General features: G+C 46.6%; 1 protein-coding gene across 2 annotated transcripts in view; it reads left to right on the top strand.

Moving 5' to 3' along the window:
- The first annotated feature begins 4918 nt into the window (after nt 1–4918).
- Nucleotides 4919–14077, top strand: part of MYO10 (myosin X) — a 276172-nt gene continuing 267013 nt past the window's right edge. For both annotated transcript variants that reach the window (XM_017524655.2, XM_037737124.1), the window contains exon 1: nt 4919–5403. In XM_017524655.2, coding sequence (XP_017380144.1) covers nt 5383–5403 — 21 coding nt within the window. In that variant the 5' untranslated portion in view covers nt 4919–5382. The remainder of the gene's footprint in view (nt 5404–14077) is intronic.

Here is a 14077-nt window from a genome sequence, read left to right on the forward strand (position 1 = left end):
CTCACCACAACCTCCGCCTCCTGGGTTCAGGCAATTCTCCTGCCTCAACCTCCTGAGTAGCTGGGATTACAGGCATGCGCCACCATGCCCAGCTAATGTTTTGTATTTTTAGTAGAGACAGGGTTTCACCATGTTGACCAGGATAGTCTCGATCTCTTGACCTCATGATCCACCCACCTCGGCCTCCCAAAGTGCTGGGATTATAGGCTTGAGCCACCGCGCCTGGCCTTGTGGTTACAGTGACTTTCAAGAGAGTGGGGTGGGGGACAAAAAGCAGATCATGAGGGGTTTAAGGGTTGATTGCCCGGAAGATGAAGTACAGACAGTGAAAAGTTGAGGATTTGAAGAGAGATGGTCCAGTAGTTCAGAGAGCAATTGGGTTAACGAACAGCTGTTTTCAAATAGCACCAACACAATCATATTTACTGGCTTGAATAATGAGCGGGAAAGACTGTAGATGCAAGTGAGAGGAATAAGTGAGGACACAAGGTTTGGAAGTGGCAAACATGCTGTGATTAACAATAGCAATGGAGAGATGAAAAACAAAGTCAGTCTCTGAGCCACCCTGGAGTAATGAAAGAGAGAGGGCCTCAAAGACATAGAAACATCAAGAGAAAAAGCAAGATGTCAAACATAGCTCCAAGTGGGCCTAATGTATCATCAGGGAGTGTTTCAGGGTTTCAAGGATTTATGTACCCTTTCTTTATTATATGTAACAGGACCAACACCAGACACGAAAACTGATTAATCTGTGAAACTAGCACGCCATGATTTTTGTAGGATATCACCTGTAGGAGGCATTCTTGCTGTAGTTTGAAGTGATGGGGATTTAGTTAGAATTAACTGTCCATCACATGCTCTCTGATGAGGTGAATTACATCCTAGCCCTAGCTCATCTTTCTTTCTTTTTCTTTTTTTTGAGACAGAGTCTTGCTCTGTCGTCCAGGCTGGAGTGCAGTGGCGTGATTTCAGCTCACTGCAACCTCTGCCTCCTGGATTCAAGGGATTCTCCTGCCTTAGCCTCCTGAGTAGCTGGGATTACAGGCATGCACCATCACACCTAGCTAATTTTTGTATTTTTGGTAGAGACAGGGTTTCCCCATATTGGTCAGGTTGGTCTCCAACTCCTGACCTTGTGATTCGCCCGCCTTGTCCTCCCAAAGTGCTGGGATTATAGACATGAGCCACTGCGCTGAGCCACCTAGCTCATCTTGTAGAGAAATATGACTGTTGGCAGAAATGAGTTCTTCCAGTGTCTTATCCCCATTTTAGTTCTATGTTTATTCTTCTGTACTTACTTAATTAATTCTATTACAATGTGAAACATTTCAGGTATTTTTCCCCCGAATTTATTCTGTTGAAACCACTCACAATTGTTTTCAGTTTCAGCGGGAAAAAATTCCCTTGAGGATTTCTGAATTGTAAGTTACGAGAAGTAAAAGAAACACTTGTGTAAAAATTTAAAGCACATTTAACAATTTCCCTTTAGTTTGTTCGAGGAGGCAAAAATATTTGATGTTTTAAACATCCAGGATCGTAAGTGAGCTCAAAGGATGGACTGTTGTTTAGTTAAGCATGAAAGGACTTTAGAATTGTCAGTTATTAACTTCTAATTTGTGTGAAAGAAACTTCGAGAACTTTCCCCTAGTAATTAAGCCATTATTCTAACAGGAGCAATTAAGGGGTGAGTATTTAATAAAAATAAAGATAATGGAAAGGACTCTATACCCCAAGACACATCAAGACAAGGGGCAGCTGCAGCAACAAAAAAAGGAACTTGATTTGAATTCACAAAGGAAATTAGACAACCCATTTCAACTAAAAACAAACAAGCTGTTGGCGGAGAACAAGGAAAGATTCTTATTACTTAACTCCTTGCAAATATATATATATACAACTCTCCCTTTCAGTGTGGAAATGAACCAATCAGAATTAAAGTTTTGTTGATTGTGGATTAACATATGCCATTCAGTAAGATAGTTTGACTGGAGCTTTTGGGGTATTTTATTTTGAAAATATGATACTCTGGTAGCATGGTTGATTGGAAAGGTAGGACAGACAGTCGAGATGGACTTGGCTCAAGGAAACGCACCTATCCTCCTATTACCATTCTTGTGCCTCTGTCACTTCTCAGAGGGCAGGGTTTAATTGTTTCAGCCTAAACCGCTTTGTCCAGTGGGTAGCACAACTCCCTCAGAGGAAGCACTTAACTTCTAAGAAATGGTAACAAGAGTGGATATTCTTAGAAATCTATTGATTTAAAATGCTTCCCAGTCTCTGCCCAATCCTGTCAAAGCCCTTATAAATTTAACATGCTGCTTGTAAACAACTGATTCAGCCCCAAATACTTGAGGGTTAGATATCCTATTCAGAACGTGCATTGTGCTGTTTGTTTAGCAAGTAAGAGTCTTGCTGCCAGTTTATCTTGCACCTTTTTGAGAATATGTGGGTAAACAGAAAAGCTGATGAATTCTGACAAACTACAGTGGTGATTCTCAAACTCTGAACTGGTAATCTGGGTGCTTACTAAAATGTAAATTCTTTCAATATAACCCATAGGTAAAGAAATAAAAAATGCAAATTCTTAGGTAATCAATTTGCCACAGAGATTCGGAGTCAGTTTTTTTTTTTTTTTTATTTTAGCACAACGGAAAAGGGGGTCTAGGGATCAGTATTTATAAAATATTGATGTAAGCTTTTTTTTTTTTTTTTTAACTTTCCTACCCTGTTAACTGATGATGTAAGTATTTTTGAAGGAATAAAATGATTCTGTAAAATTCAAACTTTACATATTGGATCTGGCTCTTGATTCTTTATGTGAATCAAATTGAGGGCAATTATTAACAATTCCTTCTTAATTGGCAGGAAAATGACTTTTAAAAAATTAGTAGACTTTCAAAAAAAAATTTCTGGTTTACAGAGAAATTGGGCAGAAAGTATAGAGTGTCCATGGACCCCTCCTAGCCCCTCATCCTCACCTGCCCCTATTATTAACATGTTGCGTTGGTACATGGTACATTTGTTATAACTGATGAGCCAATATGGAAAGCAACTTTTGAAATGATATGGCAAGGTTGCCTAATATATCAGTGGCTGGGCTGATGCTAGGAACAAAGTCACACCCACAAACTCACTTGAACAATCTTCCTGGTAATTTCTCTGGCAGAGATGTTGTGTGCAGATTAATACCATAATGACTGTAATTGTTCTGCCCCAGTATCTGAACACCAATGGTTGCAGGACCCATTTGACTAAGCACTTTGGTTGGTGCCTGGGATTGTTGGTATTTATCCTGACTCCATCTCCACTTTCCTTGCAACCTTGGACACAAGCTCGAGTGGCTCAGAGCCTTAAGTGTGTAAACCTGTGAAACAGAACAATAGCATTGCACAATATCATCAACTAATTTACACCTTGACTCTTTCTAAAGCGAAGTGAGGTGGGAGCAATATTAATGCTGAAGAACTGCACTGGGATAAGTTACAAACATGCTTGACTTTCCCCATAAGGATTACAGAAGGATATTTCATTCATTCATTCATTCATTCACTCATGCTGTGAGACAGCCTGGGGATATGCAATTTAAAGACTGATCCTTCCTGCAAGGAGCCACTGTTCTCCCAATTGCGGATAGGAAGGACACCAAGAAAAAGACCCTTATAACATGATATAGTTTCCCCAACAGTCTTAGGAATAAAACCTAGAGTGGGTATCTAGCCCAGTGGTAAGGGGGAGTTTGGGTGGGGTGTGTGGAGTAGCATCTTTGAGAAGGGTTCCTTCCCCTGGAAGATGTGTCTTTCTGAGCTGAGTTTGAAAGGTTGACTAGCAGGTGGCAAATTCTCTGGAGAGAGCGTCTCAAATCTTTTGTGGTGAAGAACCAGCCATTTTTGTTCCCAAGTAGGCCAGGTACCAATACACTGCGGCGCCAGGTGTGACTCACCACGTGAGTCTGACAACACCCAAACTGGTTTATACTTGGTTCAGAGAGTCCACCGATCATGTGCTTGGATGTCGTGGCATTGTTAAATTGCTACAAAAGTTTACTCTTAATTTCTCTACTTGTTACAGGCAAGCTTTCGTTCAGCACAGGACCAGGTAGCATCTGAGGGGCACCTGGGAGCCTGTTAGAAAAGCAGATTGTCCCAGCCTGCGTTCGAACAAGGTCCCCAGGTGACCCTCGCACAGCATAAAGTCAGAAGAACTGCGCTAGAGGAAACGGGGCTCAGTACCAGGTGAGTTTGATCATTCATCCATCTCAGTGCCATCTGCCATCTCTGCTTCCTTGAGGTCTAGGAAAAGAGATACATTTTTAAAGGTGATATTGGCCACGTCCCCTTTCGGTTTCAAAACAGCATATCCCTGCTGTTAGGCAAACGTCTTACGCAAACCCGGCTGCAGGAGAGAAATTCAACACGGGAAGGCAGCTTCCAGAAATTCTGATTAGCCTCCGTCTTCCGCTTTGATCTGGCCCCGCAGCCCGGACCGCTCTGCGGACCGCGCTTCCTTCCCCGGGATCGCTCGTCTGCTGGGCTGCATTAATGAGATCCGCGCTGAACCGGTTCCAGGACCTGCTAAACATCAAAGGCACAAAAGGAGCCCCCATTCTCTTCTCCCCCTCCCCTCTAAGTGACGATTTAGTCTCTCTCTGCAGAGGTTAGAGTCAAATCCCCCGCTCATGCCTAGGTGGGGAGACCTAGGGAAACGCGCGGTCCCCTCCCGGGTCCGCTACAGAGCCTGCGGCGGCCCGGGGTGCAGAGTGGGCGGGGCCTGGGTGGGAAGGGGGCGGGGCGCTCCGGCCGGGCGGAGCCAGACGGTGTGGAAGCGCGGGCGGGGTTGGCGGAGGGCCCAGCTCCTGGGGGCGGGGCCGGGTGCGGGAGGGCGGGGCGAGGGCGCAGGGCTGCAGTCCCTGCGGGCTAGAGCTGGCCGAGCCGCGGCGCCGGACGGCTCACCTCCAGGGCGCTCGCGCGGGGAGCGCGGCTCCAGCTCACTTTGCGGCCCGCTGTCCTCCTGCCCGCCCCGAGGGCCCCGGCCGGAGCGCAGAAGGAGGGATCCGCGCTCGCCAGTCCCCCGCCACCCTCCCCCGCCCGGGGGAAGAATGTGCCACCAGCTGTTCTCCGCTCGCAAGCGCTGCGTCCCGAAGTGAGGAACTTGGAGGAAGAAGAGACAAAGGCTGCCGTCGGGACGGGGGAGTTAGAGACTTGGGTTTGGGGGAACAAAAGGTGAGAAGGACGAGAAGGGACCGGGCGATGGCAGCTGGGGAGCCCCGCGGGCGCACGTTCCCGGGAGTGGCGCCGTGACACGCATGGTTTCCCCGGACCCGCAGCGGCGCTGACTTCCGCGAGCCGGAGCCGCACTCGGCGCGTCGGGGACTACGCTGGAACAATGGATAACTTCTTCGCAGAGGTGAGTGCGCTCCCGGCCGGACCTGGCCTCCCGAGCCCGGGGAGGGAGGGGTCCGCCCACCGCGCAGCGCGCCGGGGGTGCCCTTTCCTCAGCCTGGGAGGGCGCAACTTTCTGGGAGTCGCCTGAAATCACCCCCGGTGCCCCCCCGCGGAAGCTCTGATGATTAAGCCCAGGCAGGTTTTGTTTCGTCCCGCGCTCGCACTTCGCTCCCGGAGGTAGCGAAGGTGCGTTTCCGTTTGCGTGGGTGGCTGGCTCTCGGGGCGCCCCGGGACACTCCGCGCCAGGTGAGGAGGAGCGCGCCGGGGTCCGGGCGGGGGGCGATCCGCCTGCCCGGGTGCAGGAAGCCCAATAAAATTCAACGGGGACCTGCCTTTCTCCAAGAAAGGTCTGTTCTGGTATTTCCTTTGCAAAACGTGCGGGCTTCCTGCGCAGGGAGTTCAAACACTTCCAGAGGAGACGGCTTAATGAAGTGTGAGAAGGGGAGGCGAGGGTTTAATCAGTCACTGTTTTCCTTGCCGGCCGGACCTTGGAGACTAAGTTCTTTGCTCGCCGAGAAGTGCTCTTTAAGGCTTGGGATAATTCCAGACCATGGGATCAAAAGATCATATATTTGTGTAGAGTGTCCATGCAGACTGCGAATTCGAATGTAAAGAAAATTCGTTGAGGGCAAACAATGGCTATTTTAAAAGATGAAACGGATGCTCTCTTTAGGGTCGTGGAGGATGGGACACTGAAACTTCACTTGAGAGCCCCTTTTCCCCTCTGGGTTTGAGAGTTACTGTGGCTTCTTGGCTCCCTTTCCTTTCTTGGTTGTGTTTATTTAATAAATTCTGTTTAAGTTTGAGGTTTGAAGTGGCTCAAAGTAAACTTAGTTGACTTGAGAGAGTCTGGTGTGATTTTCGTTGAAAGCCAGGGAATGTTTTTTGAGTACAGAACCGTCTTGGAGTCTTCCAGCAAATCAGATTGATGAGGGCTTGGGTCTGTGTTAGCCGACTTGGTTTATCTGACTTAATTGGATATAATATTTCAAGTCATTCTGCTTTCTGCATGCTCACTGATTGTATTCTCAGACAGCTATTTATACTGGCCAAAGTGATAAATACATTCTTGTTTAGTAGTAATACCTAGTTTTTAAAAAGTGGTGTTTCAGATGTGCTACCCACGTTCATTGTGGAAGGAAGGCTAGAAAGAAATCCATCAATACATATTTTTCCTTTTATTACAAAAAAAGGAGAAATATATATAATTGTGAGACGCTAGCATTTTCTAGTCCACAGACCTTTGTTTTTATGCTTGTCAAAAGGCACCAAAACTTTTTGCAGGAGTTGCACGTTGTCCAGTGGTAAAGGACCCTCGGGCTGCAGTGAGTTCCGGCGTTTAATTATCTGCATCTGTAAGAAAACGGAGGCCCTGCCCCTAGGGCAATGCTTCTTAACTTTGTTGTTTTTGTTTTTGCGTTCGGGATCCCTTAGCCAATGTGATGAAAATACAGAATTTGTATTCAGTTGGCAGAGTTCGGAATACCCCGGCAGCCTGTCTGAGCACCGAGGGGGTCCGCGGCTCCCCTTGGGAAGAACTCTGCCCCCTAGTGCAAGTGGGGGGAACATCAGGATAACGCGCTGCGGCTGCAGCGTCCTGACCTCGTGTTCCCCTGTGGGACTTTGACTTTTCAAAGTACTCTTTTTGTCTTGTGCTGTATACCTTAGTTCAGTGTAAGGGGGCCTGGTTGTTGGATTTTATTTCCGTGATCAATATCATTTTGCACTTGGCCCTTGGCAATCTTCTACTCTCTCCTGTTCATTTTGTAGCCAGAATCTTAACCCAAAGATATGAAGAAGTCACTTGCCCAGCTTTGAAGAGCTTGTTCATGAACCCAGAGCCTTTTTCCTTTTCCGCTGGTGACTTTGGCGTTTCTGGGAAATTTTCATTTATTTAAGGTTATACTTTTAATCTTGTGATGTGTGCGTATTACAATATTAATTTCTAATCAGCTGTGAAGTGCCACCCTTAAACCTAATCATTTTGGGTGGGAAGGAGGCAGGGCCAGTCAGAGAGGCTAAATAGTGATGAATTAGTTGTAGAGAGCCTAACATCGATCCCAGCTCCCCTTTCTTTCTCACATGTCTTGTAACAGACCATCCTTTTGTTCAATTGGCCAGTGAAGAAAATGCTGTCATGTCCTATTAGAATAGAAACGGAGTGTGGAAGTGATACATTCCCAAGGACAGCTAAATTGTATGGCCTCCTTATCACTAAGTAGAATCCTGTTCTTTGCTAACTTTTCCCATTGTGGCTTAGGGGTAAATGATAAGTTGCTTGTTGGACAACAATTGGAAGCCAGTACTGACAATTGGGAGAAGAAGTACTGAAGGAGACCTTGCATGTTTAGCTTTATGTATGAATAGCCCAATAATAAGGAAATGGGAGCTACTTGTGATTTGCAACAGCTGTTTCTAGCTAGACCAGGGTTTCTCAAACCTGGTAGCATTGCTGAGTAATTTTTTGTTGTTGGAGGTTGTCCTGTGTGTTGTAGGATGTTAACCCATCCCTGGACTCTACGCACTAATTGTTAACCCGATCTCCCAAGTTGTGTGAGCCTGAAAGGTCTGCAGACATTGCTGAATGACAGGAAGCAAAATCACTCTCGGTTGAGACCCACTGAGCTGGACCCGTGAAGCAGTTGCCTTGTGGTGTTAATTCCTATTTGTTTTGCAGACACAGCCTTGTCTGTGGTTTGCCTGTTTTAAATTGGATTTGGCTAGGTGCGGTGGCTCATGCCTGTAATCCCAGCACTTTGGGAGGCTGAGGCGGGAGGATTGCTCGAGCCCAGGAGTTGAAGACCAGCATGGGACAACATGGTGAAACTTTATCTCTATAAAACTTAGCTGGGTGTGGTGGCACACACCTGAAGTCCCAGCTGCTCTGGAACGTGAGGTGAAGGGATCGATTGAGCCCAGGAGGTCCAGGCTGCAATGAGCCATGATTGTGCCGCTGCACTGCAGAGCAACAGACCCTGCCTCACAAGATAGACTCTTACTGCCTGCTAGATTGATTGATTGATGAGATGCTTGTGCCAGTCAGCTGACAGCTGCTGACTTCAAAATGTTCTCAGGATTAGAGAAACTGAGCATGCCACATTCTTCAGTTTCAGTTTCTTCATGGCTTTCATTAGAATTTTATGGCTCCCCCCGAGTTAATTGTGTGTGTGCTTCAGGGAAGCTTGTTTTTTTCAGCTTTTCCTAAGTCAGTTAGGTTTACTTCAGCCAGAAACGTAAGTTTAGGTGTGTCTGTAACCAGAAGCAAAAATAATAAAAAAGCAGACAGAAAAGGCTCAACCAGCAAAGTGGCAAGGCGACTTTGCAAACTTGGGTTGATGTTTTGAAGTGGACACTGTTTTCATATCCTCAGGGCCAAGTACAGTGCCTGGAATACAGTAGGGGCCAGTGAGTACCAAACAGAACTTGACCTTTCTGTTTCCCTGTTAGGCAGAGGTGTGACGTGGCTGTTCAAATAAGAGGTCTTTGAGTCCTTATTATTAGACTAATCGATTTGATTTTCAGAATAAATATGTAAAATGTACACAAGTAAGATAATCATAAATACAAATATAGAAAGCAGGTATTAATGTTTAAGGCTTAAATTACAGTCTGGTTCACTCTAGATTAGAACAAACTTCGTTCTAAAGATGTTAAGTGAAAACACCAACCTCTTCTGCTTAACTTGAGAAGGGACTGTGGTTGTCCTTGGTGACCTGGAGTTGTTCAAATAGCTCTTTTTTTTTTTTTTTTTTTTTTTTTAGATGGAGTCTCAGCCCAGCTAGAGTGCAGTGGCATGATCTTGGCTCATTGCAGCCTCTGCCTTCTGGGTTCAAGTGATTCTCCTGCCTCAGTAGGAGTCCCCTCAGTAGCTGGGACTAGAGGCGCACCCCACCATGCCTGGCTAACTTTTGTATTTTTAGTAGAGACAGGGTTTCACCATGTTGGCCAGGATAGTCTTTATTTCTTGACCTCGTGATCCACCTGCCTCAGCCTCCCAAATTGCTGGGATCACAGGTGTGAGCCACTGCGCCTGGCCTCAAATAGTTTTTTAAGTGAGTAGAGTTCCCAAGCCTATGTTCTCCCCATTTGTTCGTATATTTTTTTTTGTTTGTGATCTACTGACATCTTTTCTTGTTAGAGAAAAGTACAGACATTGTTATTTTTGGCAGCTCCCTCTCCTTACCCTGGATGGTCTCTCCACGTGTAAAGGGGAAGTGCTGAGGACTTCTTGTGTCACCAATTCCTGAAGGCAATCTTTTTGATGACAATACAATCATATCAGGAAGTTAGCTGGGTCCCTTTTCCCTTTCCTCACAATGGAGATGTAGTGTGTTGCCTTTTCTGTGGAGTTTGAAAAGATTTCTATTGTCAAGTACTCATTTTTTTTGCCCCTGCCATGTTGGGGACAGCAACGCTGGGGAGCAGCTGCCACTGGACAGTTGTTGGTTGCAGCGGGGAGCAGTGAGCTGTCTGGCCAGGGCGGGCAGGGTAGCATTGCTCCCTCACTCCATATCATGTGGCCGGCTGTTCCTGCAAAATCAGGCACAAACCAGGCGCAAGCCGGGGTGGGCAGGTCCTTCACTGTTTAACCAGCGTGGTGGAGGGAGAGAGCAGAGCGTTTGCTTTGCAGCTCAGCTGGCTTTAAGTGGGTTCACCTTTGAGGATGTGAACCTTGAGTGTGCTCTCCTGCTGTTGTGATTGGTAGTACATGGAGTACCTCCTCCCCCTCCTCCTCCTTGCCTTCCTCCCCCTCCTCCCCCTTGCCTTCCTCCCCCTCCTCCCCCTTCTTCTCTTCCCCCTCCTCCTCCTCCTCGCCCTCCTCTTCCTTCTCCTCCCCCTCCTCCTCTTCCCTCTCCTTCCCCTCCTCCGCCTCCTCTTCCCTCTCCTCCCCCTTCCCCTCTTACCCCTCCCCCTCCTCTTCCCCCTTCTCCCCCTCCTCCCTTTTTTCCATCTTCCTCCTTCCTCCGTCTTTCTCCCTCCTCCTTCCTCTTCCTCCTTCTTCCTTCTGCTTTTTCTTTCTCCATCTTCCTCCTTTTTTTTTAGATGGGAGTTTCGCTCTTGTTGCCCAGACTCAAGTGCAACCCTTAGCTCACTGCAACCTCTACCTCCTGGGTTCAAGCGATTCTCCTGCTTCAGCCTCTTGAGTAGCGGGGATTACAGGCACGTGCCATCATGCCCGGCTAATTTTATATTTTGAGTAGAAATGGGGTTTCTCCGTGTTGGTCAGGCTGGTCTCAAACTCCCAACATCAGGTGATCTGCTCACCTTGGCCTCCCAAAGTGTTGGGATTACAGGCGTGAGCCACTGCGCCAGGCCGGAGTACCTTATTATTAATGAGTTTCAACAGTTTGGATTCAGAGTAACTGATATGTAACATTTTCATGTCATTAGCTTGCAGGGGACTTTCAAGAAAGCCACCAGTGAAGTCTGGATTAAGGTTTCCCCCCTGCCTAACTGCCCCCAGGCTGAGGGCAAAGCGCCCTATCTTAGCAGCAGCGCTTTGCCCCCTCTGATGGGCTCTCAGCCAGATGATCTAAATCCTGGACTTTCGCTCTCTGGTGTGTAAGTGTACGTAATAGTCTCTACCTTGCATGGTTATCAGCGGAACGTGAGAGTAGACTTACAGAGCCCTTGGCACATAGTAGGTGGGTAATAACAAAGGCTTGGTCGTAGTGACCGTACTTGGAAATTACGAACAGGTGGCCCTTGGTGACTGGACCGTTGGTACTCCTGGTGCAGGGAAGTCTCTTAGAGCTTTTGTTCTGCAGTAGCTTCCTGTGCTGCGTTGTATTGATTTGTTTTCTCTTCAGCTATACATTTCTCGCAGATTTTTCATTTCCAGAATTCTGTTTAAAGCATGTTCTATGGCTCATAAAATCAAGTCCACACTCCCTGGGTGCTGAGGCTCACACCTGTAATCCCAACACTTTGGAAGGCTGAGGCAGGCGGATCACAAGGTCAAGAAATCGAGACCATCCTGGCCAACATGGTGAAACTCCGTCTGTACTAAAAATACAAAAATTAAGGGCTGGGTGCAGTGGCTCATGCCTGTAATCCCAGCACTTTGGGAGGCTGAGGCAGGCAGATTAAAAGGTCAGATTGAGACCATCCTGGCTAACATGGTGAAACCCCATCTCTACTAAAAATACAAAAATTAGCCAGGCATGGTGGCACGTGCCTGTAGCCCCATGGGAGGCTGAGGCAGGAGAATCGTTTGAACTGGGGAGGCGGAGGTTGCAGTGATGCTGCACTCCAGCCTGGCAACAGAGCGAGACTCCATCTAAAAGAAAAAAATCAAATCCACATTCCTTAGTCTGGTTTTCAAGGCTTTCTGGTCTTGTAACTCTCTCTTTATTCTTTTCTCCCATGCGATACTACACCAGAGGATCTGTTACCAGTTCTCCCGCATCCTTTGTGCAGGCAGGCCTCTCTGGCTTTCGGACGTCCTACCTGTCTGGCTCCTTTTTGAAACCGTCTCTAACGGATCTAGTTTCTGGTCACCTCTATTCTCCTTCCTCTGAACCTGGCAGTTGGTCTTGGTCTTGTTAGGAGGGATTTACCGCTGTTAGATAGAGGCTTTACATGCTTTGCAAACCCTCCCCCCTTTTCAAACGAGTAAACAGCCTTGAAAGGTTAAATATCTCATTTGTAAGTAAGTTTCATCACTTCCTTTACATTGAAAGGTCCTCAAGGTCAAGATTAAATCCTTGCATAATGGTTATTTTCAGATTATTTTATGGCGGGAAGGGGAGATGCTTCTAACTTTTTTCCTTGATTATGAAGCAATTTACAGTTCCTTGAAGACACTAATAACTATGGCTAGTGTTTATTGAGTACAGTCTGCCCCGTATTCAGTATCTTTGGGTTCCACATCTCTGGATTCAACCAACCTCTGATTGAAAATATTGGAGAAGGCCTGGAGCAGTGGCTCACGCTTGTAATCCTAGCACTTTGGGAGGCCAAAGTGAGTGGGTCATGAGGTCAGGAGTTCAAGACCAGCCTGGCCAACACAGTGAAACCCTGTCTTTACTAAAAATACAAGAAATTAGCTGGGCGAGGTGGCAGGCATCTGTAATCCCAGCTACTTGGGAGTCTGAGGCAGGAGAATCGCTTGAACCTGGGAGGCAGAGGTTGCAGTGAGCTGAGATCGCACCACTGCACTCCAGCCTGGGTGACAGAATGAGACTTTGTCTGGAAAAAAAAAAAAAAGAGAGAGAGAGAAAAAATATTCAAGAAAAGAATTACATCTGTCCTGAACATGTAGACTTTCCCCATGGATTTTTCTATCTGGGGAAGGTCCTGGAGCCAGTTGCCTACACATACATAGGGAAAACTGTACTTACCATGCGTCAGGCACTTTGCTGGCACTTCACATTTAGTAACTCATTTAATCCATTGAACAACCCTATGGGAAAGGCTCTATAATTATACCCATTCCATAGATGAAGAAAGTGAGGCACAGAGAGGTTAAGTAACTGACTCAGTGTCACATAGCTAGAAAATGATAGCCAGGATTTGAACCCCAGACAGGCTGTCTCCAGAGCCGCAGAGAGCTCCTCACTGCCATGCTTTTCTGTCCTGTTGATGTCCTTTGCTTAAACTTGCTTCACCTTCTTTAGCCTCTCTGATGAAATGCCCTAAACGTGGGCAGTTAGTAAATGATTTTCTTTCTTTTTTTTTTTTTCCTTTGAAATGGAACCTTGCTCTATCACCCAGGCTGGAGTGCAGTGGTGCCATCTCAGCTCACTGCAACTGCTGTCTCCCAGGTTCAAGCAAATCTCCTGCCTCAGCCTCCCAAGTAGTTGGGATTACAGGCACATGCCACCATGCCTGGCTAATTTTTTGTATTTTTAGTAGAGACAGGGTTTCATCATGTTAGCCAGGATGGTCTTGATCTCCAGACCTCATGATCCGCTGGCCTTGGCCACCCAAAGTGCTGGGATGACAGATGTGAGACACCGTGCCTGGCAGTAAATGATTTTCAAGTGGAAAACTGCATGGGAGTTTGGGAAAACAGGTAGTCCACTCCCCAGAAATGTTGAAAACTCCGCAGGAAAACGTTCATCAGCTTTTAAACATGCCACTGATTTTTATTTGGTTTGCTTTTTACTTAGGAAAGCCAAGTGCCTTCTGTTTCCTTGTAAAATATGGTTTCTAAAGCTGGTTGTCCCAACCTCATAAGGATAGTAGGAGGGTTTACATACCAAAGCACTTAGGGCCATGTAACCCCAGCACTTTGGGAGGCCAAGGTAAGGAGTTCAAGACTATCCTGGCCAACATGGTGAAACACCGTCTCTACTCAAAATACAAAAATTAGCTGGGTGTGGTGGCGCACGCCTGTCGCAACTACTCGGAAGACTGAGGCAGGAGAATCGCTTGAACCCGGGAGGGGGAGGTTACAGTGAGCCGAGATGGTGCCACTGCACTGCAGTCTGGGCCACAGAGCGAGACTGTCTCAAAGTAATAATAATAAAAATAAAAATGTTAAAACAAAATAAAGCACTTAGAAAACAAGGTGATTTGAGAAGTGTTTATTAAAAGAAAATGTGAGACTCATTTGTGTCTCTAGTTCCAGCTGTGAATTAGTGGAGTAGTACTTGAGGTTTTCTGATAGAATCTTCTTTTTTTTTTTTTTT

Source organism: Cebus imitator, unplaced genomic scaffold, assembly GCF_001604975.1.
Source record: "Cebus imitator isolate Cc_AM_T3 unplaced genomic scaffold, Cebus_imitator-1.0 Scaffold35, whole genome shotgun sequence".
In the NCBI taxonomy this organism is placed as follows: domain Eukaryota; kingdom Metazoa; phylum Chordata; class Mammalia; order Primates; family Cebidae; genus Cebus; species Cebus imitator.